Below are 22,975 nucleotides of genomic sequence, written 5' to 3'. Positions count from 1 at the left end.
TGGGAACCTTTAGCATGGCGACGGCAGATTCTTGGCCTTGTCTATTTCCACCATGTATTCTCCCAATACCCCTCCTTGTTGTCTCACTTCCAGCTACCCTCTTCTCAAAGCAGTCGTCACCCTTCATCCATAATTCTTCCTAAAGCTGGTACCTACTTTCGTAAATCAACTCTTTCTTTCTTTGAGTGTTGCCTGGAATAAACTTCCTGAAGATATTCGTTCACTCTCTACAACAGCGAAATGTAGTATTGCTGTTCGTCGGTATCATTCGCAATCTATGCTTTCTTTGAAAGGTATTCCTGACTTTTGTGTCTAGGCTAACCACATCTATGATAGTTTCAATAGTTTGTGTATATGTCAGTTATAGTAGTCCGCAATGCTGCTTTTCTAATTCGCATTATGATTAGCATGCAATGTACCACCCGAAGTACTGAATTTACTTCTTTCGTATCCTATAATCTAATGTATCTTCTACCTCTTCTCCCTTACGAACATACTTTCTCATTTTCCATACTTACTTAGGAGACTCCCTTCGATAGGAATCTATTTGCCTCTGGAGGATCCGTGAAATAAAAATCAATCAAATGTAGTGTCATGCATGAGGATTACCGTTAGATATTGGCGTCCAGTTTTGTACAATTCGTTTTGGCAAAGCTTTCCATTTCTTTCTGCTTCCGAAGCGTAAAGGTGGTTCTTGACCAGGGATTTGTAAGACTCCGAGTTCTTGACCTTCCCAGTACGCGAGCCCATCGAATTTTTTCCCTTTCTTTATCTCTGATACTGCTGACCGCGCAAATGTGTTGCTTTGTTGATTTGAATTGTAGTCGGACCGAATTGTCTTGTCATTAACTGTTCTCGTCATCGTCCTGTAACGGTCGGCATTCTATGCTGCCGTGGGACTTAGCTTGTGCACTTTAAGATGCGCACACCTTCCCCTCTTCGTTCCTACGTAACCATGAACCTTTCAAGTTGGAAGGCTGCTGGTTTGCGCACTTGAGATGTGGTAGAGCTAGGTCTCGGGTCATTGAATGTCTCAGTAGCCTGTCAGTTGTGTACCCTGATATAGCAATTTCTGACTGTTTATCATCAGTTCTTGCTACAGTTGTGGATAGTTGCATTATAACACACAGACAACTAACACACTCTCTCTCTCTCTCTCTCTCTCTCTCTCTGCAGCTACCCAAAATAAAATCAGTTGCCAGCTATTCTACCTGCCTCCACAATAAAAGGTTGCGTAGCAATGCACAGATAACTGACACTTTCTCACACACTCCATATCGCGCTACATATCACATGGTAATTGTTACGCTTGGCTTGCCACATTCATGGTACAGCTGTATATAGCAATACTCTCTGGGCAGGGTTAGTATCTGTCTTCGTCTAATGATCGATTCAGTTCGTGAAACTCAGGGTTACGAAAAACAACTGATCCTTCTTCTATCTGCGCAAGTAATTTTATAATAATAAATAAAATTCCAGGGCTCACATATAGAGGTATAATATGTTTGCAGCTGTCGGAGGAAGGCGGAATGCTCGCTAGATGGCCGATGGCGGACCCCAACCATAATCTGAAAAGCTCAAAACATCAGTCCGAATGAACTCAAGTACTACGTCGGTGCGTCAGACACACAGTTCAAGTTACAGTATAAAAACAACACGGTGTCGCTTACACACACACACACACACGCAAAGTACCAAAAAAGCAATGAGCTATCAAAGCACTGGTGGAAGTTGAGGGGCGACAGCCAGGAGTACACGCAAGCCTGGTCTATCAGGGACAAGGCCGTATCGTACAGCAGCGGAACAAAGAGATGCAACCTCTGCATCTCCGAAATTAGACCAGAATAATATTCTAATCACCCCTGACAAAGGGAAGTTTATGAACAAAAGAAGCGAGATCATCAGCAAGCGTCGACACGAGACGTGGATAGCATTTTACCGTTCACACTGACATCGACCGTCGGCCTGCACCGGTTTTTTTTTGTGTTTTCAAGGCATGGTTAGCATTTCGGTTTCTGACACAACGATCGACTTGTGACGTCATCCTAATTGGAATCTTTCAGTTTCGTTTTTCCTCTACACAGAGCTTTCTATCGTCAAAGCGATCACAAACCTACGATTTGTGGGTGCAGGGTACGAGTACAGTGCACGGCTAGATTTAGAGTGAACGGTAAAAATGCTTACCATGTCTACTGTAACAAGCTCCGACTCGCTGACATCAGCTCCATAACGTAACACAGGAAGGTGTGACCGGAGCATGTGTGACCAGGTCTTGCATGCATGAATCTTACGCCTTCATCCTACCCCGTCATGCCCGAACTCTGCACGCCAAAGCCTATCTCAGTGAAGATCTTCTCTACTGGACTTTTCACACCGTCTCTATCTGCTAAATATTCGCCTTCACACTTCACGCTTCGCTCTTTTTTTTCTTTTGTGCGCCTTCCTGTGTGTAATGATCCGTATCCCTGCTTTAGATTTTTATATTACCTGATGACTGCTTTTGAAATCATGAAACTCCGAGTAGCAACGCATATGTTTTCATGCTGAGGATCGCTCCCACCGTGTGTACTAGCTCCAGTGCATCCTAGAACTGTTGAACACTCTTGGCAGTGGAACAGGACCACTTTTCTTGTGTGTTTACATGTAAAAACTCAATCAATATTATTAAACCCCCGCCGGAGTCAAACATTTACAATATTTATTTTTCTTTCAGACTTGTTTCACTTTGCTTCGCGCCGTGTAGGTTATTGCCCCTTGCAATTTGTCAATTTGAACTGTCTGTACTTAAACATGACTTATCTGCCAGGCCTGGGAGCGGTTTTTCCAGCCGTGCTGCTACCCACAGTCAACTGGGAACTTGTGGCCAGGCACAAGGGGTACATGGATGCAGCTAATGGGGTCGTTCTCGGCACTTGTGCCAGTGGTTGTGAGACTTATCCACTCACCCCCACCGTTAGGCGCTGCATCTGCCGCTAGGATTTACCGGGTGGTAGCGGCCGTCGTGAGTTCCCTTCGGGAAAGGACACGATAATTTACTTTACTTTATTTATTCTGCCAGGCTGGCTATCGCCACCTCCCTCCATATGGACCCTTATTCCTGGCCACGGGAAGGTGCAATATATACATAAAGATAGGTGGACTAAGAGTTGAGGTTTTCATCTCCTCCCAGGTGCCCCTTGCCTCCCCAATTGAAATTATGTGTTGCCAATCCAAGATGGGACTTATTTGGCGTGGGGTGGGGGGGGGGGGAGGCGGGGGGGGGGGGGGTAGGTTCAGTCAGAATGGCAATCGAACCTTTATCATCGGGTGTGAAGGCCCGTGCTTAGACTACTCTGCCAAGTGCAATCCCGAATGCATTCTTGTGAATTTAATCCACTGCACGTAGAGGTCTCTATTCCCCGAAAGAAAAAGGGCGGAATACACAGACAGAAGAATGAGCGAACTGATTTTCGTCTGATGATCGATTCAGTTCGTGAAACGCAGAGTAACGAAATAACTGCTCGTTGTTCTGTCTGTGTAATAATAATAATTATATTCATGGGTTTGTGGAAAGATGCAAACGGTAAAAGACTGAAGAAATGTTTTGACTCGAAATACTAGGGTTCGAACCAGGGACTTTCCCTGAAGGCTAGCGATGCTCTAGAGTACCACTGAGCTATGGTGTAGGTATCATCCCAGCAGAAACCGTTTCAAAACATTTTCTTCAGACTTCAAAGCTCACGCTTCCTGTGAATTCACACAGGCGGATAGGACTCAGCCCTCTCTGTAACCCGTACACGTCACGCATAAACTGGCAGGTGGGGAGCCCCAAGCAATAACATTTCATTGGTTTGAGGAGAAGATACAAACGGGATGGTAGGAAGCGCACTTCTCAAAGCTTTATCGGGTACAGGAACACTGCAAGGCTCATTATGGAAGAAAAATACGTCAGAAATTGTAATAACCCAGGGCCAACTGTATCATAGATCACTTTTAGCATACAATGTTACGTATTTAAACTGGGATAGGGAGCCAGCAATAAATGTGAAAAAGAAAAGAAACACATGGGAACGAGGTATGCAGCAACTATCCACGACTGTAACAAGATGATAAACAGTCATAAAGTGCGATAATAGGGCACAAAACTGACAGGCTACTGAGACAATGACCTGCCGCTGGATATCGCATACGCGGACGATGTTGATTTTGTGAGCCGGGATGAGACGTTTCTCAGTGAAGTTGAACAACAAGCTCCAGCAGTTCTTGCGAGATGGAACCTGAACGTTAATCCCTCCAAGACAGAGCATACCACCGTCGCCCGATTTCCCGATAGGAACCAAGAAACGTGGCGTACTGTCCGCAAACTAGGCTCCCTCCTGGGTGACGCCGAAGATGCTGCTCGGAGGCGTCGACTGGCCGCCGCCGCCTTCAACTCACTCCTCAAGATCTGGACCCGGAGGCGCCAGATCAGTGAAGGTCTTCGGCTGAGGCTCTACAACGCCTACGTCATCCCAGTCCTTACCTACAACTGCGGCACTTGGGGCCTACCGATGTCGGAGCTCGCGCGAATGGATTCGTTCCACAGGACCCAGCTAAGGAGCATCATCGACATGCGGTACCCTAAACGAATTAGCAATGACACTCTGTATGAGCGCTGCGGAGCTGTCCCCATCAGCGAGATGATCGCAAGGCAGCGCTACAGTCTCGCTGGCCATATTTTTCGTTTGGCCCCAACTGCTCCTCCACAGTTGGCAGTGGATATGTATCTTCGCCTGGCCAACGAAGAGGGCACTGAACGCTTCAGGGGTCGACCTCGGACGACTTTGGTAACGGTCTTGCAGACGGAACTGTTATCATGGCATGGACTTACCCTACACCAGCCGCTAGATGTTGACGCAGTCCGCACAATGGCAGCGGACCGACAGGCATGGCGTGGAGCCCGCCCCACCTAACAGGACTTACCAGACATGTTGTATGCATATTCTATTTTATTTTATACTTTGGATGAAGTTTTCCATTAGTCATATTGGTGTTGTTGCTAACGGCTTTTGTTGACGTCACTTCTGTCATTTCATTGTATCGTATTACTCTTCAGACATCCTGAATGGCATAAGCGAAAGTGGCACCCCCGCCACCTATGCGAACATGCTTTTAATAATAATAATAATAATAATACTGAGACATTCAGCGACCCGAGACCTAGCTCAAACACATCTCCAATGCGCAACCCAACAGCCTTCCCACTTGGTAGGTTCATGATTACATGGGACCGAATCGGGGAAGGTGAGCGCAGCGAAAATGTGCACAAACTAAGTCTCACTGTTTCAAATTGTAGTTAGAACACATTGTCATGTTATTAACTGGTCTCGTCATCGTCCTGTAACAGTCGGCATTCTTTGTTGCCCTGGGACTTAGTTTGTGCACATTTTCGCTGTGCTTGCCTTCCTCTCTTCGGTCCTATGTAGCCATGAACCTTCCAAGTTGGAAGGCTGTTGGTTTTCGCACAGGGGATGTGTAAGAGCTAGGTCTAGAGTCGCCGAATGGCTCAGTAGCCTGCCAGTTGTGTGCCCTATTATCGCACTCTCTGACTGTTTATCATCTTGTTACAATCGTGGAGAGTTGCTGCATAACTCGTTCTCATGTGTTTCTTCTCCTTTTTAAAATGTCATGTACGGTATCTTGCCAATATATGGTTGACTTTGATGAATAGAACTCACCACCGAGGTACGTGACTCATGTCATCTGTGGAGTATAATTTTATCCACCACATGTCGGAATAAATGAAAAGATAATATATGATTAGTGAAAAGGAGCGAATTTAATGTGCATGTAACTGTCCACAATTACATGTACGAGCAAAAGGTGTTGCACTGCCCGAAGAGTGCTTCCAGCCAGGATTTTACAGACTTATTCGCATCGCACAGAGAAAGCAAAGTGTTAACAGGTGCTTACAGAGGCTTCCTGCAGCACATTGCCTGATGATCGTAGGCTCACGTTAAATTCTGGATTATCATAAGACATGTAAATGATGTAGGTACAAATATTACGAGCGAACATAATAATTATTAGTATGAGTTTATGCAACTTGGGGCGTGGAGTGCAAGCACTCTGTTGTAGAGAGAACAAGTCAGACAATGAGTTATGCATCATGAACGTCCTATTGTGAAAATCAAGGTCTAGATGCTGCTCATTAGTATCGGCCTACGAAGATTCTCGTTTGGTACTGGGGCTAATTCGTACTCACATACATTACTCGCCGTTTCCGCCGTTGCTAGGGGTAGCATGCTCAGTTTGTACCCGTTTGGCGTCGCGTCTGTACTTACAGCTAGGACGATTGTGTCATCAACGGACGAATGCAGGCGGAAGACCTGTCCCGATGTGTACTTCCTGGTGAAATAGGAACCGGGATTGAAAAGCGCTTCCACAGGTGAAATGACTGATGGAATACTCTTCACTTCCACGCTCCACTCCCATGTCGCGGTTGTCACTGGGCCGGTTTTCTCGAACGTCGACCCGCTAAAGACTGGATAAGGAACAGCGGTTGCAAGTTTGTTCACCTTGGCTAGCTCCGTACTTTGGATTTCGGGTGTTACCTTCTGAAAGGTGATACGCTCTGGCTCGGTGGGTGCATAATTGCAAGTCGTGTTGTGGCTACACGTGTGCACCCCGTATATGCCGTTCAAAAGGGGATCAACTGCATAAAAATAGGCATACAAGTCGCGAACCAGGAAACAATTAATAAAAAGGATTGCAAAGGAGGCGCGGCTACTACACCTTGTTCACACCTTTAATGCATCGCCCATATAGTTGCAGTCTCAGTCATTTCGTTGTAACCCATTTCGAGAAGGACACGAAAAGGATACGTGTTCGCCGTGTAATCGGGAAGGAAACAGAACGAAAACGAGTGCAAAAACTTGAAAGCCGTTTCACAATGATTCCTCACGAGGTAGTTGGCTGCACCAAAGATGGCAAGTGAATGGGGGGCTTGAGAATCTTGTGCCCCAGTCCAGTGCTGTGTATTAACAGCTGGACTGGGCTGGATGGCAAACTTTCACCCTGCTCCCATTAGCTACATTGGGGAATTGATTTTGCTCAATCGTCGACACTTATAATGTCTTCTGTGCACCTCAGAGTCAGAAAAAAATTTTGGTTCGAGCGCAAGGAAACCGATACTGTGGATTTCCACAGCTTTTTAGTAATTGTAATTTGTTATTGCTTTTTAAAAGGATTCCCCAGAGACACTCGCCTTTCGAGGGGTTTCCGAACTTTCCATTAAACCAAATCTGTAAAGGAAGTGATGAGCAGTACGTGAGCAAAGAAAGAGGTAATGACATAACCTAGAACCGAGCTCTGCGCTTGTACATATTATTATGATACTGGAATTCACACATGACACCTGACGGACCCCCGCAATTCAGAGAGCCATTACCACTTTCCAGAAAACCTTTATGCTTCTAAACACCATTCTTTAACATCCTTGTCACAAGTAAAAGCAATCCGGCCATATTAGGTTTTATTGGTTGTGTTACGTTTCATGATTTGGGGTTGCAGCAGGCAAACAACATCAAGGAAGACCTCCAGAAATAGCTACATGTAGCGGTATATACGTAGCCTGAAAAGCCGTTATTTATCCATTTCGTTGTCATTCTCGAAGCGCTTCTGCGCGTGCTACTGCGACAAGAGAATGCATCACAAAGACATTACCTGGGTCTGTTTGAGAGTAGAGCTCTTCGCCGGAACCGCTGCCGGAGATCCCTGAAGAATTAGAACACAAGCAGCTCTCCATTCTTAATGCACTATGGGCGGAATTCTCCAGCACCACCATCACCATGCTCCCTTAGGCAAATGGTTTGTCTTTGCTCTTTGAGCTGCGAACATTCTAAAAATTTTAATGTATCACAATTCCAGTGCGTGGAGTGCATAAATACGATCAATGTGCTGGAATATCCGATTTGACGGTTCAAAACGACACAGTTGAATGCTGTGAACAACGGATATGCTAGTCCTCGCATCAAGTACATTACACCTACATGTACTTATGAAAGAAGCCTCTGACAATAACGCGTTTTGTGTAGCCCTGATCATGACAACGCATTTTTCTGTTTTTGTGTACTCGCTCTACTTGTGAACACGGGCATCCGCGAACAGGCCCTCAGCTGCCCGACAAAGGTTTCTCCCAACATGATGCCCATTGGGCATCATCATGGAAATAAATAATTGACGGTCCGTGAGACTCGACTGGACTCCGAGTTTTCCCCATGCACCACCACCCTCTATAGTTCAAGGCACAGATGCAGCACCTAAAGCGGTAGGAGGTGAGTTGATCAGACCCACCACAAAGTCGTCAAGGACCGTAAATTCTATTCGCTGCATCCGTGCTTCCCTCGCTCCATGTAGGGTCCAGCGGATTCTTCCGGCAGAAAAGTTGGCAGAATTCTGTACTTTTTCTGGTAAGTTTCATGCATGTTTGGTATATTGATAAAGGAATGGAGCAGAATTCGAGGAATTGCCCGCCATAAGGTTTGTATGGTTCTGCCATTTTTCTGCTTTTCGAGCAGAATCTGCCACCTTTTGGAGCAGAATCCGCCGGTCCCTAGCTCCATGCCAAGAGTTTCCAGTAGCATGTAACTGTGGGTCGCAGCACGGCTGCAATATTCCTTCCGCTTCCAAGCAGAACTTGAATAGGGTTTAGCTGGCCTGAATGCTTACGACATTGGAAAGGCGTCTGATGTTTCTTTGTCGCCTATATTTTATATCCTCGTCTAGAGCATAGGTGGTGAAAAACACTATACCTTTTTCATGCTGCGTAGGAGATTTACATTGTTCAACCGCCTCAATTCTGTTCTAGCATAATAATGTGATCTGCTTCACCTTGTGTGGATATGATCTGGTAGTGCACTCAAGCATATCTTTAAAACTATGAACGGTACCATTCGGGTGTTTCTTTTGAAAAACCGAGGGTAGCAATGGTCGGCTTCAGAGCCCAAGTAGAAGTAGAGTTTTGTGTATTTTAAAGTGTACTCACGGACAATATAGTCAGCAGTCGACGGCGAAGCAATAGACACCGGCTTCAGGAAGTAGTACTCCGTTGTAAAGTCACCGATGCAGGTTCTGCAACTGCAGCTATCGTGCGATATAGGCGGCTTGTGGGTTTGATAAGCCATGGCGAACTGGTTGGCTATTACATGGAATAAATCAGTATCGAGCCAAAGCCAAACCAGTGGATGTATTTCAAGGGATTGAACTGAAACCCGATTGTCAGGGAAAGCTTCGCCACTAATTGAAATGGGTATTGGTCAGGACTTACTTTGCGCTAACGAATAGGACACACGCTTTTCTTAATGACAATGGATTTTGAGTTCGACTCCATAATCTGTGCTGCAACGAAGAACGGTAACTCTGGAAGAAGTATTCCGTAGAGTCGACACTCCATGCTCTCGGGATGCCATCGCAAAACCGCCCCTACTAGTCCCCGAACCAGTTGCATGCGTCACACACAAGTCAAACAGGGCGCCCAGGGCTCCATGAATGGATGCTTCTTGACAGGCGCCGCCAACTGCACAGTCCTAAGATAACTCCTTGGTGACAGATTGAACTGAGGATGACAAGATGAGAGACAGTCGCGAAAAGCAACCCTATGGAACTAAATCCTTGGAATGTTGATATCAGGGCAGAAGCAAGCCTCAATGACAGAATGCTAGGCCGATTTAGTGAGTTCTCAATACAAGGTATCGTCTCAACAACAGAAAATCCGGTTTTCCGTGAGTTCAAGTCCTTTTTTCTCCGTGTGAATGACGGTTGGAAGGCTTAGCACGAGGATCGTTCATTTCACTACCATTATTGTGCAACCTCCCCACCCCTCCCCCTCCCATCCCCAACAAGAAACAACAAAGCAACATCGGGCTCTAAGGAAGCCAAATTCATGCTCTGCTCTGTGATATCCTTTCCATTTGGTCACTTTGCGTACAAAAGTCCCTATTTGCTACTTTATGTACTGGCTTGTCATTAACATTTTCCTAGCTGCACTTAATTCGAAGTGTAATACTATCAGTGAGTTTGAAGTGTTTTTGGAAGATTGAAGTGCATTTTTTTGCCCCACTTCGATTTTCTGCACTGGATGGAGAGTCTCAGGCCTCATTTCTGTCGAATAACTACATGCACAGCACATGTAGAGTCACGTACTTGTAGTTAGCTGTCTGATGGATCACTGGCTGCGATCTTCAAATCAGGTAATACTACATACATGTGGAGTAGTAGTAAATGCTACATGGGCTTCGGCGACAAAAATGGCACGGTCAGTTTGTTCGCGGCAGTGCCCTGAGTCAGTCCAGCTACACCAGCGTCTACACTGCACTCCTGCTACTGCGCCCACGTGGGCGATACCAGGCGAGCCGCCACACATCATAATAATAGTATCATTATGGAGGTCTTCGAATTAAAACTGATACACACAATTTTTGTTGACACTCGGTCAGTAGTGATCACAATTTCATGCTGTGGAACCTGTTGAACATTGTCGTTAAAATTGTTGCTACTCTTGCATCATAGAAGTGGGAAGGATCCAGGGAAAGAGAGTGAAGACAAAAAAATGAATGTGTGTGTCTGAATATGATTGAGGGGGGGGGGGAGACTCAGATTAAAATTTAATTTTGCATTAATATACGCATGCAATGTTCGCCAGTAGTATACATGTATTTCCAGGAAAAAGAATTAATAAAAAAGTGAAAACGCAAATGAAATAGCGGTATAAGTAGACTTTTTTACAGTTACTTAGGTAAAAACCAGCGGCTTCTGATTATCATTATACTTGGATATACCCACCAGGCCTATGGCCTTCTTACCATTGAAATAATGCCAGTTCATGTTTTAACAGTGACATGTGATTCTACAAGTTCTCTCTCTACTAGAATGTAACAGAGGATAATCTGATTCGCTGAGGTCTCCATGGAGACAATCAAGACCATCACTGCCTGTTCTAATTTTCGGGGCATTTTTCGTTGAATTCGTTGACCAGTTTGAAGAATATTTCGCTCATATCATATTTGGGGCACAGGATCAGGCGTTGATTCGTACCGCTACCCTGGCGACATAGATAGACGTCTTTGTCGAACGAGGCATGAAGCGTGAACTTTCCCTCGTCCAGGTCGTCAAAAAGCATATACCACCACGTCCTGCCGTCCAGCATGGCCAGCTTATGCGTGACTGGTGTTTCAGGAGTGGCTACCAAGGAGACCATGACAACGTCTAGCTGAAGACCGGCGCTGTCGGTTGCTACACCGTTTGCTGGTGGAATCGACTTGGCCTTCAGGCCGAGAAAGGCGTTATCCGGGTACCAGAGCTGGTCACCCACTTGCTTGGCAGCCTGGATCACAGCCCGATACCATGTTCCTTCTGACCGTCCGTCCGATATGGGCGGCTCAACCACCATGTGCGCGGACTGCTGGCCACCATCCGTCATGTTGTCGGCCAACTCAACCTTGCTACGTCCAGCGCTTGCTTTGTCAGCCAGGACATGCACAAAGAAGAGACCAGAGGCGCCAATGGTTGCATCGTAAACTGCAAGGACATAAAAACAGATATTCGAACACGGTGTCAGGCAGCGTAGAAGCCGCTACGAACTCAGCCTTTTGAAAATTTGAAACACACCACCACTTTTCTCTCAAGAGCGCAATGTGGAGTGGCGGTGTGAATCCGGAAGGAAAAAAAGAAACTTTGGCATGCTCCCATCCGCCGATAATTCTCCGTTGTTTGAGTAATCTTGCACTAGGTCGACAAACTATTTACATGTAAATGTCTGTGATGAAAGTTATCATCCATGGCCGGTAGTTCTGCTCATCTAAAGATCCTATATGTAGCTGTAATGATTAAGCCCAGCTAGATGGATATTGTGATCTAAAACAATTCATGAAATCATATCGTAAGGCAGCTGTTGTTTTAATGTCAAGAACCACCAGAACATAACTGCGCTCTCCAGCACGACGGTGCTACAGCACAACAACGCGATACATCCGTTGGTAGAGAATTCCTTGATACAGTTGTTTAGAGCAGTGAGCTCTCCAGTCAGTTACGGCACATGTAGGCATTGTAGAATGGCTAAGGTATACAAAATCGCCCTTTTATACCTGAAAGAGATGAGTATGATGCGGGTGGCTGATGCGCAAAGGTTAGTGGTAAGCAGAACATCCAAGTGCAAAAGACTGAAAAAACTAAACTGGTGATAATAGTGAGGTTTTAGCATTCTGACATTCCGCAATAGATTCGGCACGCGGGAGCGAGGTCGAAAATGCACTCGAACATTCGGAATGTTTGTTGGAAAAAGCTCACTTCGCGGAAGTAATTTTTGGAAGAATTTTCTTGTAGAAACGCGCAAGCACGTGTTTTATTCTAAGATATTTCTCGTCTCGGTATGGCTTCGTAGGCGTCTTAAGCAACATCAATATCGTCAGCTTATTACTGTATTTGCAGGGGCGTAGGCATTGCCAAAGCACCCCCTCAAAAATTTCCATCTTGGTTCTCAGCTGGTTCGAGAGAGACCATAATACGCAGACCGCTCATCACACACTGTGCACATCGCACACTGTAGCTATCCCTGCTCAGACCTGGAAGTAGGAGGTATTCTATGTATTGTACTACTCCCTGGTTCAGACCTACAATGCATCTGAAACCAATCCAAGTTCAGTTGACTATTTTGTCCCGTGATTGGCCATTATTTAAATGAAACTACTAGTCTATGGCAACTTCGCTTTGTACCTGCCGCTGTTCCCTCTCATTTCAGACCTCAGCGGGCTCACCACATGTTTTGTTAGAAGCAAAGAATCATAACAAAACAAGCCATGGGTAAAGTAGGAATACAGTCTATGGAAAACATACGTCAGACATAGCCGTTTGGTGGAGCAATTTTCAGTATAATGCCGTTCTGGCTGCTGATTGGTCGCGTTGCAGGTTGCGGAAAGGCAAAGACGTTTCTTTCATGTATTGCAAGTGTGGATACAGCAAAAGCAGAGTGAAGGTAGCGTTGATGTGCAGTTTGCTTTTTTTGTGGGAAATAGTGTAGATCAATTATGCCTCACTTCACGATGTTGCAAGCAGAGAGTAGTAAAATACCATATCATTACTCCTTGGGTTGGAGGTCTGTCATTCACTGAATGATCTTCATCATCAAATGTGGGGCTAATTTTGCCCTCCCCCCCCCCCCCCCCCACTACTCCATATCACGGATCAAGTACTATGCATGGAAGGCCCAACAAACATGTAAAGGCATGTACTTTTGTGTGGGAAAGTTGTGGCACCCCCCCCCCTTGATCACTATCCTGGCTACTCCCCGCAGCTACCTCTGATTGCCCCTCTCCATTGCCTGTCTACTCCCTTTCATTTGGAGTGTCCTCATTAGGCTTTCCCCTAGGGCTGAAACAATTATACCGAATACTCGAGTACTCGCTCGGTTTTTTCAAAAATAATCGTACTCGGAATAAATCAGAGTACTCGTTCATACATGATACATGCATTTACCACAGATATCTGCAGTTGCAGAGCAGCAGTCGGTAGATATTGATGTGCAGACTGTGTGGTGAACATTTGTTCACGAGTAGAGAGAGCCCAAACGACCCACCAACCAATATACCCGAGAAAAATGACTGCTACTCGCTTCGATCAGGGTTGTATCATGTGATTTTAAGGCCCTTGGTGTGCAATTTTTAGGTGATGAAGAATACTCGAATACTCGAATATTCGATCGGAGAAAATCAGAGTACTCGAACTCGGCATCTCAGTGCCAACTTTCACCCCTACTTTCCCCAAATCGGATCGTTTTTTTCGGCTTTTCGCTAAGCTCAAAAATACATCATATTCGGCTGAAAAATTGGCTGATTGTTCGAAAATCGGCTGCAAAATTGGAATATATCGGAAGATCACCTAAACATATTGTTGGCATATTGGCTTCAAGATCGGTGAGATATTGGAAGATTTGGCAAATTTTCTGCGATTCTCAAAGAAACCCTCCAAAATCGGCGAAAAACTTAGCGATTTTTCGATACGCCTCGTTCTCGGCGAATTCCCCCCCCCCCCCCCGATTGGGGGATTTTACTAAAATTAATAACGATCTTCCTAATGGCTGATGTTTGTTTAAGGGGAGGTCAAAGGACACGAGTCAGACGACCTCAACACACTACAGTGCTACAAGAAGTACTGAAGTAGAGAGCTCGAGCGGTCATGCTTGCAGCAACATCATTCGTTCGTAAACGCACGTTGCAACAACATTAATTTTGGTAGATTTTAGGCGATTCTCAAAGGAACCCTCCAAAATCGGCGAAAGGCTGATCGATTTTTCGATCATAAGTCTCGTTTTCGGCGAATATTTCGGCCAGCCGATTTGGGGAAAGCCTTGTCCTTATCATCATCTGTGCGGCTAAAAATACAAGGCGATACGAATAAAATTTGACTTGGCCATGGACAAAAGTCATTTTTTAAATGACTAAAGAAGGGCGAACCGAACTTCATAATGCCAAACCTCACTAGTGTGTCCCGTTTCTGGTGGTGAGGTGTGGCAACGTCGTGTCGAGATTGGCTGGAGAGGGCAGATATGGTATGGTGGTGAATACAAAATCTGTACAGAACCGAACGCAGCTGCTTCCCCTATGTCTAACTGACCCTAGTAACTGTTGTTTAAACCTGACATAATCATTATTTACTTCTCGTGAGTGAGTTTCGCAACATATTAGGACGAAGACGAGCAAAATCATAATGATCATTCCAGTAAAAAAAACATTACTTGCTTCGGCATGGAAGTTTAACTCACAAGATTTTTAATGCTGCGTGTTCAAGTTTCATGCCTATCCTCTCTACTCGATCTGCATCTGTTACCTTTTGTATATTCCAAAGTTTTCCTACTAAAGGAACTTACAAGGTTCCTTCGCAGAATCCTCCTTCCTGACGGGAGGAATGGGCTCGGCCATAAGAATCGTCTCCGATTCAGCCCTTCTTCCTGGACAACACAAGTAAAGACAATGGCATGCAGTACAGTTCTTCAACTACACAATGTGATTTTCGCTATCGCAATTTCTTCTTCAACTCTTTTTATCACTTTTGGCTTGTCACGATAACTTTTTCGGAGCCAGAGAGATTTATAGCGCATAGATGTGGCTTCATACATGTAGGCGGTACAGGTATGCGCCGTTGATTATGCTGCACAGAATGTTGACTATCAAGTACTAGCTGGAACTGCTGCGAAACATTTTCAATTAAAATGTCCTAGTGTTCATTTGGACTGGTGTGGATTGGGCAGGTGCATGTGCTACATTCAAGAATTGCAGACGCTTCCAATTTTTTGTTCAAGACATTGCAATATTTTAGGACCACGAAACTACAAGTTGCTCTAGAATAATAATTATAAAGTCCACTGACACCATGAAACTACAAGTTGCTCTAAAAAATTAATAATAATTAATTAATTATAAAGTCCACTAACGCCACCAGTTAGTAAACAGTCAGCTCGTGCGATAACATTGCACAACGCTGAGCGACAGTACTGATGTTCTACAACTAACTGGTGGTGTTAGTGGACATTATAGCGTAACTTGTACTTTCTTGGTCCTTTTTCTTATTGTCTCCAAAAAATTATCCTTGCCTCTCCATCCGAGTCCGAAATTACAATATCCGTCCTTCCTTCTGGATATGATACTATAGTCCGCTGTTTCTAAATTCTCCAAATGCTGGCCACTGCCTTTTTTCAAAGAACTATGGAGAATGCGTATTGCTTAGTCCCATTAAATTTAATCGTACGCCATGAACGTTTTTACAATATTGTCCAGCTCCATGCAATCAACATTCATTCATGTTTCCCTTGCTCAATTCGCGCACGGTCTCTCTGCTGCAGTGCTCCCTGTACTTCTTTCACAAACTTTCCGGGCGTAGTCTACTGTCAGGGTGAAAGAGTCAAGCTGTTCGCACGTTGATAATGAATAGTTCTTTTTTTACAATGGTATGTTACAATGTAACTTCTGTGCGGACGGTTGCCATTCTGTATTTCAGGCGGGCTACTCATGGTGCGGTTCGCAACCTCGAGCTTCGGCCAACCGATCCGAATGATGCGTGGTGCAATATACAGCATACTAAACCGGGGAATGTTTACGACGTATCTACATTCTTGAAGGTAAATCTGGATGTTCACTGGTTGAGGGAAATGTCCTCAGACAAAAATGGCTGTCGCCATCAGGACTCTAAATCTGGAGTTGGTTATATCCTTACCGGGATGTTCACTACCTATTGGCAGCGCAACGGGAGCCAGGCATCGGATGATGCATTTATCGCCATCTTTTTTGCTTGCTGCGCGCGACACGGTGTCGATACGGTAGTGAACATCGCCACAGATCGGCGGTGGATCTTGCAGGCCCTTGCCCCTAACGGCTTCGTCGCCCGGCTTAGACTTCCGGAGGGTGTAAACCTCTGTGCGTTCAGAAAATTGCCGCACCAGTTCGTCCTCGTCAAAGCCTTGCAATGTTGCCAGGGATCTGATATCCACCGTCTTCAACTTTGTAACCTCGTCGGTCATGATTGCTGTTGTCGCTTAGAGAACTCCACTGCAGAAAGGTTGCTCAGCCAGTGACCGCTGAGCTTGAGCAGGTTGAGCTTTTATCGGGTCTAAAACGACAGATGCTGCATCTATTCACGTGATTTGTCCGTGATGTTTGAAATACACTGTAGTTCATGGTCGCGGTTCTCTACCATTTCGTACCATACTTCGCCTATCCTGGGTTTAGGGCTACAAGACTCAGTTACTCCTTTAGCCTCTGACATTATGAGCCACGTGTGCTTCCCGAACAAGTGCGCCACTCTCAACATCCCTGCCCTGGCGTGAAGATAAACACGGGGCCAAAGGGATTTTCTCACATGGCTCTGCTGCAGCGCCCTATGAATCAAGTGACAGGATCCTCTGGAATCCCCTTCACAGCTAACATCATGTCAAAGTTCTGTCAAGGCGATGAGGCATACTGAACTGCACACCACGTGCAACAGTATCAAAAAGAGGGAGTACTTTGACCCAAGTTGGCTCTGAGGTCGCAAAGGACACAGCTTGGGCGATTTCTGTCGCCCGTTGAGCTGTCCAGCATCACGTGTTCGCGATTCAGAACTAAGCTGATTTTTTCGAGCAGAACCAGCACCAGTTCCTGGGGAAAGAGCAACTTTCCAGCAGTTGATCCAATCAATTCAACCGTACTCATGATCAATAATATGAATGTATGGTTCAATCTACATCAGCAAAGAAACGACGAAAAACACTCGTCCAGGACTCCAGGGTGAGATAGACTTCAAAATATGAACTTGAAGCTGTCACTGCTCAGGTCGATCTGGCCAGATCCCAAGACAAGGCTGTCTTACCATGTAAAAATCCTGATACCGTTTTCAGTATGTAAATAAATATTTTTTCGGCTTTCCAGAGTCTCAATGGAGTTGAATATTTCCGCATCCACGAGAGTGAATCATTTTCTGTCTGCTGAAATACTCACTATTTAGGCACAATGTTGAACTAGGATGGTGAGCCAATTAAATGATGGTGAAAAAAGAGAATAGGATAAATTGTTACCAGTTATGACTAACTGTCCACCAATGTAACCAGATCTTATACAGTCGGCGAGTGCGACAAACAAATTGTGGTATTTTGTCGTACTCGCTGACTGTATAAGATCTGGTTACATTGGTGGACATTTAGTCATAACTCGTAACATTCTGTCTTCTCTATTGTTGAAAAAACATCCGCTGGATGTTCTGGGTGCTAGCGGCCGGCGTGAGTTCCCTCGCAAACAAATACGATTTTTGACGTCTTTTTTTAAATCCAGGGAGGTCACGTTCGCATTGTACTTTGCAAACAGGTCGTCTAATTCCGCTGAAGAATACATGAACAGCTCAATGTCAAAAATCAAATTCGAAGACCAATGAGATTCACAACATTTATGGGCCCACGCCTGGGCAGAACGAAGCCTTAAAGCACAGAACTATACCACATGGATAGCTTGCGAGCAACTCGATGGCGGGCACTAATACACCGTTACAACGCTTTACGCAGAGGCCCATTCTGTTATGATAAGCTCTGATAGGCAAGGAGAATGATGATAAAGTGCTGAGGGTATATTTGCAGCACACACAGGAAAGGCTCTCAAGTGCTGAAAAAATACTGAAAACCTTAGGTATGATTCTCTGCGGGAAATTCTTGATACAGTTGAAGGTCCGTCGAGTATTTGTCTGCATCTTTCTCCATGCACAGGGTGAGTAACGACTGAGGTTGGTTAGGACGGCAGAGCATGATGTGGGCGTCGAGCGCTGTGCGGAGCTTGAACCAGCTGCCGTCAAGTTGGCCAGCTTGGGTGTTCCAGTAGAGCGTCGGGTCGTCAAGGGCGACTTTGCATGCCACCTGATTGTAGGCTACTGGAACAGTAATCATCGCCGGCTCCCACATCACACCATTCTGCACCCCAGAAGCAGTCTCATGGGAACCCTCGACCGATCTCAGGCCCAGAAATCTGTTCTCCAATTCGAACTGCCGGCCATCAAAGCTGACCTGCTGGATCACCACACGCGTTAGAGGCTCAGTTGGAAGCGTCTGGTCAGATCCACTTCCTTCAGCTAGAGGCTCATGACCGGGGTAGTAAAAGATGGCATAAAGGCCACGTTGGTGGATCTCGTCCATGGTGCTCTCCCCGTTCGGTCCAGCTGCAAATCAACACAAGTACAAAACAGTGGTGAAACTCCTCAAAATTAACCTCAAGCATTAGCACTTTGACTGTACTCCGGGTTTTAATTTTTTTATTACATCTCAAGACGAAAATAGTGGTTGCGACTTCGGGGATGATTTGTAAGAAAATGGTTTGCTCCCCCACTGATGAGGGGTGAATTCCCGAAACACTGTGTATGGAGCAGGGAGTGGTGCTTTCTTGCAGGTTTGCCGAGTCGAAGGTTCGATGGACTTCTCGTGTGCTCTGGATGGCAACCGTGAGTCAGTCAAGTATCAAGTCAAATCCGCGGAAGAGCGTGAGCTCGAGTATGCGTAGGAAACCTTTTTCTAACATCTCAAGACTCGGTGGAAACACCGGCCAATATAAGTTAAGAAAGTGGGTGATTGCCAACCAGGGCGATAAATAAAACAAGTCGAGGGAAAATCAAAGAGTAGCAAAATCACCAGCAACAACAACTCCGTACTTCAGAAAGAGAACGTCAAGTAAATACAGTGAAAAGCAACAGACACGCAACCGACGTTTGCATAATGAGCTACTTATGTCGTAATACATGTAGTTTCTATATTATCTAAGCATCGTACTCGCTTGCGCCAGGATACTGTCTGAAGTCATAATTATTTGACAGTAGAGCCTGGATAGAGAATGAGCCATTGGTGCTATGCATATCAGCCACTAAGTGTAAATCGTCCACGGAAGCAGATCGATGATCCAGTACTCAACACAGTAGTTGGCAGTGAAAATAAGTTTAGCTAATAACCGAACCCAGTGCTCTTTCATCAGGTTCAACTGCTAACCAGCTTAGTTTTGGGCATTGGGAGTCGATGGTTTATACATGTATATATTTATGTACAGTACATGAACTGGCGACGAGGAGACAATAACATTAATTAAGGCGATACAATCGATTAGGAACATCAATTTTAACATACATGTATTCTCATTGATCATTTCGTAATGTCCGCTTCGCTTATACTATTTATCGCCTTAATAAAGTATATGAACCCATTGAACGCCAAAGGCACAGAGGAGGTTAACAGAGTTCGTCGCAAGCGTGAGTGTCTTGCACAACGCAATCATCAACAAACTCTGTAAACCACCTTTGTGCAGTTTGTGTGCAACATCGCTCCACATCATGGTGTTGAGCCCTCTCCGCTAGCTAAAAGAAAACTGTCTCCTTTTATGTACTGAGTACTATGCTTACGTCTGGGGTAATCGGCTACAAGATCCACATCGGAAGAAGCTGCATGTCGTCGACAGCAAGGAAGAGATCAGAGAGAAAAAAAAACAGAGAAAAGACGACATCCATGATTTCTTCACTTTGACCATGAATTGTAGAAATGTTTTGTTCAGGGCTGGATGCTGTAAATATTGGGCATCAACGTTCAACGGCACATCACTGGATGCGCTGATCTTAGAGTACAAAAACCCACGCACACGCACACACACACCCATACACACAAACACACACATTCAACACACACACCAACACGCACACCAGATGAAGCACACAGTGACAGCACCCAAGGACATAATCACACACGCCAACAAACAAACAAATACCCTGAAAAACAGTGAAGAGCACAAACATACTGTGATGATTGCACACATACAAACCCACACCGAAAGAAAACTGTTGCCAGGTGATTTTATCCTTTCTCTTTCATTATTGCAGCTCTGCTTTACAAGAAAGTCTACTTGTCTTCCTTGGACTGACCGGGAGTAGACCTTGGCGAAACATTGAACACTCAAAGTATTTGGCAGATGCCGCTTGAAATCATTGAATATAGATGGACCATACAAAGCTTATGGCCAGAAATTCCTCTGGTTCTGGTCCTCTTTTTCATGCACATGCACATGCATATACATGTACATGCACCAATCATCCATGCAACTTACCGGAAAAAGTACCCTTATGTGCCAGCGATATTACAATGCAATTCGCTACCGAAAAGCAATGATACGATTAAAGGGGCGGCAACCCATGAAAACATATCCAAACAAATGTACATATATTATCATGTCTGGAGTCTGGTGGCTAGAAGCCAACTAACAACAGAGAAAACAGCTCTTCTCCTGTAAATGGTTTTCGGGGTCAAAGTACTATCTACTAGTAAATAAATTTGCTGTGAAATTCTCGGCAACCCTCACGTTACAGCCATGGATGTACAATCGCGCCTGCACGTAAACACACATACACATCAACACACATGCATGTACATGTACATGCACACGAACATACATGTACATGTAAACGCACATACACGTACACACCACAACGCAATCAAACACGCAATCACACGCACAAATACAACACACATGCACATGCACATACATGTATACACACACACACACATAACATGACACAAATCGTACTCACCAGTACTAGCGATAGTAGCATGAGACGCATCGGAATGATCTCCGGGCTGGCGGAACACATACATTGCGGCCTGACCCCCTGCGACTAGCGACTTCAACCTATGAACGCGGTTCTTCAGGGTAACATAATCCAGGATCGTGTGGTTTATTTCGAAGCCTTCCTCCACCCACCCGTCTTCTCGAAAGGAGATAACAGCTAGTATTGTTGTCTCACTTTGCCAGCCTTTCATCGCCCTCCGAATTTCTTCCAACTCAATCAGGCCCAACGACTCCATTTGAATGGAAAGAAGACGTTCCATGGGGGCTGGATTTCGATTGTCTTCTTTTCGGGTGGCATCCTTCAGGATGCGATCACGTCTGTTCGCTTGGATCAAGGAGAGTCTGGAGCCCATTGTATTCTCTACAACAGAGAATACTAACACAAGATCCACCGATTACTCGGATTAGAAAGCACAAGATCAGGGCGCGAAAATTGACTGTGCTGCTCTGTTTCTCTGTCATGTACCCGACGAGCTCCGAAGCAAGTGCACGGGTGCAGGGACGCAAATTGGTGTTTTTACAGGTTCCAAATCTCAACGTGAGAACTCTTGCGAAACGCACAAGGTCGTGTACATGTACATTTGCGGCGATACACCTTTGGCCAAACAAATAATTGCAATACATGTATGAGTACCGCGTTCCATGCCGGTGTGCGCTTTGTAGTGCTGTCTGAAGAGGTTGGAGAAGTGCACGTGCACAAACTCCCTCATTTATCGTAGCTCCCTTCAACTGAGTACTTTAGGGACGGAACGTTCTCCGTTGAAAACAAAGGGAATATTTTCTGATCGCTGGCGGTGACAGCCCGGACCAATGCCCCCTTAGCTCTTGTATACTGGTGAGATGCTCTCCAGAGTCCGTTAACGCGTTGCTATCTCGTGACTCGTGAGTGACCTTTCAATGGCAAACAGGTATGCAGATTGCAGAAGCGGAGAAGCTTTGTTGATCAAGATCCACATCTCCATATCCTATCACCATGGATAGCTACTGAACTGGGTTTTTTTTTCATGACCATCATTGACCTATCTATGGCTCTCCGTGTTTTACATTGCATTCAGGACCACTTCCAACAGCTAGGACAGAAACATTTTAATGTTAAAATATTCACCGATTTGACACCGCATACCTCGTCGTAAAAAACACAACTCACATAATATTATTGGTGTCGTATATGCTTCTTAATGTCAACTAGCGAGGAAATAGGGGCTTTACTATGATCATGAACGCTGCTGCATCAGCGAGAAGACGTGCTACTTGTCGTGAGAATGTCCTTCACTGATACAGATCTCTACACCTGATGGTGAGTTACGTCCGCGGGCAACACAGAATGTCCAGAACATTTTAAGGTGTAATACTGGGATGAGGTACAGCATAATTATGCTCTTCGGCAAAACTGGGGTATGGTGTCTATCATCATACCTTCAAAAGCAATTTTGTGCATTTGCGACAGCGAACAAAGCATAACGTTCTTGCCTTACTCGCATACAAGCACGTAAGAAGTAGCTTCCATGGATCTCAACGTGAGGACTCATGCGAAATGTACAATCGTCATGGTCATGTACATGTGCACGTGCAGCGATACACGTTTGACCAAACAAATCGAAGCACATGTACATGTACGAGTACTGCGTTATAATACCGATATGAGCTTTGTAGTGTTTTCTGAAAAGGTCGGAGAAGAGCAAGTGCACAGATGTCCCCTTCATTCAATAGTTGCGCGCCACGGCAAATCTATGCTCTTCAACTTGAGTTCTCTAGGGACGTGGTTGAAAAAGGGGAATACTTCTAATCCCTGTCGGTGACAGCCCGCTGAGCCCGGACCAACGCCCTTTTCACCTCTTATAACCCATTTGAGATGT

At 45.2% G+C, this 22,975-nt stretch overlaps 3 protein-coding genes across 3 annotated transcripts; all 3 read right to left on the bottom strand.

Annotated features, from left to right (window-relative positions):
• Positions 1 to 5,717: 5,717 nt before the first annotated feature.
• On the bottom strand, positions 5,718 to 9,367 carry LOC135812169 (uncharacterized). Its single transcript, XM_065325491.1, has 3 exons — positions 9,005 to 9,367; positions 7,684 to 7,734; positions 5,718 to 6,673 (listed from the first exon to the last, which is right to left on the bottom strand). The coding sequence occupies exons 1-3, from the start codon at positions 9,141 to 9,143 to the stop codon at positions 6,156 to 6,158; spliced, it is 708 nt and encodes a 235-aa protein (XP_065181563.1). The 5' UTR covers positions 9,144 to 9,367; the 3' UTR covers positions 5,718 to 6,155.
• A 1,025-nt stretch (positions 9,368 to 10,392) lies between these two features.
• On the bottom strand, positions 10,393 to 16,588 carry LOC135812167 (uncharacterized). Its single transcript, XM_065325490.1, has 3 exons — positions 16,222 to 16,588; positions 14,879 to 14,959; positions 10,393 to 11,535 (listed from the first exon to the last, which is right to left on the bottom strand). Exons 1-3 carry the CDS (start codon positions 16,523 to 16,525, stop codon positions 10,955 to 10,957), a joined length of 966 nt encoding a protein of 321 aa, XP_065181562.1. The 5' UTR covers positions 16,526 to 16,588; the 3' UTR covers positions 10,393 to 10,954.
• Positions 16,589 to 17,847: 1,259 nt separating this feature from the next.
• On the bottom strand, positions 17,848 to 21,714 carry LOC135812166 (uncharacterized). The gene is made up of 3 exons (XM_065325489.1): positions 21,082 to 21,714; positions 19,906 to 19,944; positions 17,848 to 18,681 (listed from the first exon to the last, which is right to left on the bottom strand). The coding sequence occupies exons 1-3, from the start codon at positions 21,470 to 21,472 to the stop codon at positions 18,155 to 18,157; spliced, it is 957 nt and encodes a 318-aa protein (XP_065181561.1). The 5' UTR covers positions 21,473 to 21,714; the 3' UTR covers positions 17,848 to 18,154.
• Between the last annotated feature and the right edge of the window lie 1,261 nt (positions 21,715 to 22,975).

This window comes from Sycon ciliatum, chromosome 3, assembly GCF_964019385.1.
Source record: "Sycon ciliatum chromosome 3, ocSycCili1.1, whole genome shotgun sequence".
NCBI lineage: Eukaryota > Metazoa > Porifera > Calcarea > Leucosolenida > Sycettidae > Sycon > Sycon ciliatum.
Note: the sequence above shows the minus strand (reverse complement) of the source record. Positions and strands in the feature narration are given on the sequence as shown.

Excerpts from the sequence above, each read along its gene's own strand:
- LOC135812166 (XM_065325489.1), bottom strand. The coding sequence starts at position 21,472 with ATGGGCTCCAGACTCTCCTTGATCCAAGCGAACAGACGTGATCGCATC. Across the intron at positions 19,945-21,081 it reads TGCTACTATCGCTAGTACTG|CTTCTTCCGATGTGGATCTT; the intron begins GTGAGTACGATT and ends GACGACATGCAG. Across the intron at positions 18,682-19,905 it reads TGTAGCCGATTACCCCAGAC|CTGGACCGAACGGGGAGAGC; the intron begins GTAAGCATAGTA and ends GTTGATTTGCAG.
- LOC135812167 (XM_065325490.1), bottom strand. The coding sequence starts at position 16,525 with ATGACCGACGAGGTTACAAAGTTGAAGACGGTGGATATCAGATCCCTG. Across the intron at positions 14,960-16,221 it reads AATAGGTAGTGAACATCCCG|GAAGAAGGGCTGAATCGGAG; the intron begins GTAAGGATATAA and ends TGTGTTGTCCAG. Across the intron at positions 11,536-14,878 it reads GGATTCTGCGAAGGAACCTT|TTTACGATGCAACCATTGGC; the intron begins GTAAGTTCCTTT and ends ATGTCCTTGCAG.
- LOC135812169 (XM_065325491.1), bottom strand. The coding sequence starts at position 9,143 with ATGGCTTATCAAACCCACAAGCCGCCTATATCGCACGATAGCTGCAGT. Across the intron at positions 7,735-9,004 it reads GACTGCTGACTATATTGTCC|GGATCTCCGGCAGCGGTTCC; the intron begins GTGAGTACACTT and ends CTAATTCTTCAG. Across the intron at positions 6,674-7,683 it reads CTACTCTCAAACAGACCCAG|TTGATCCCCTTTTGAACGGC; the intron begins GTAATGTCTTTG and ends ATTTTTATGCAG.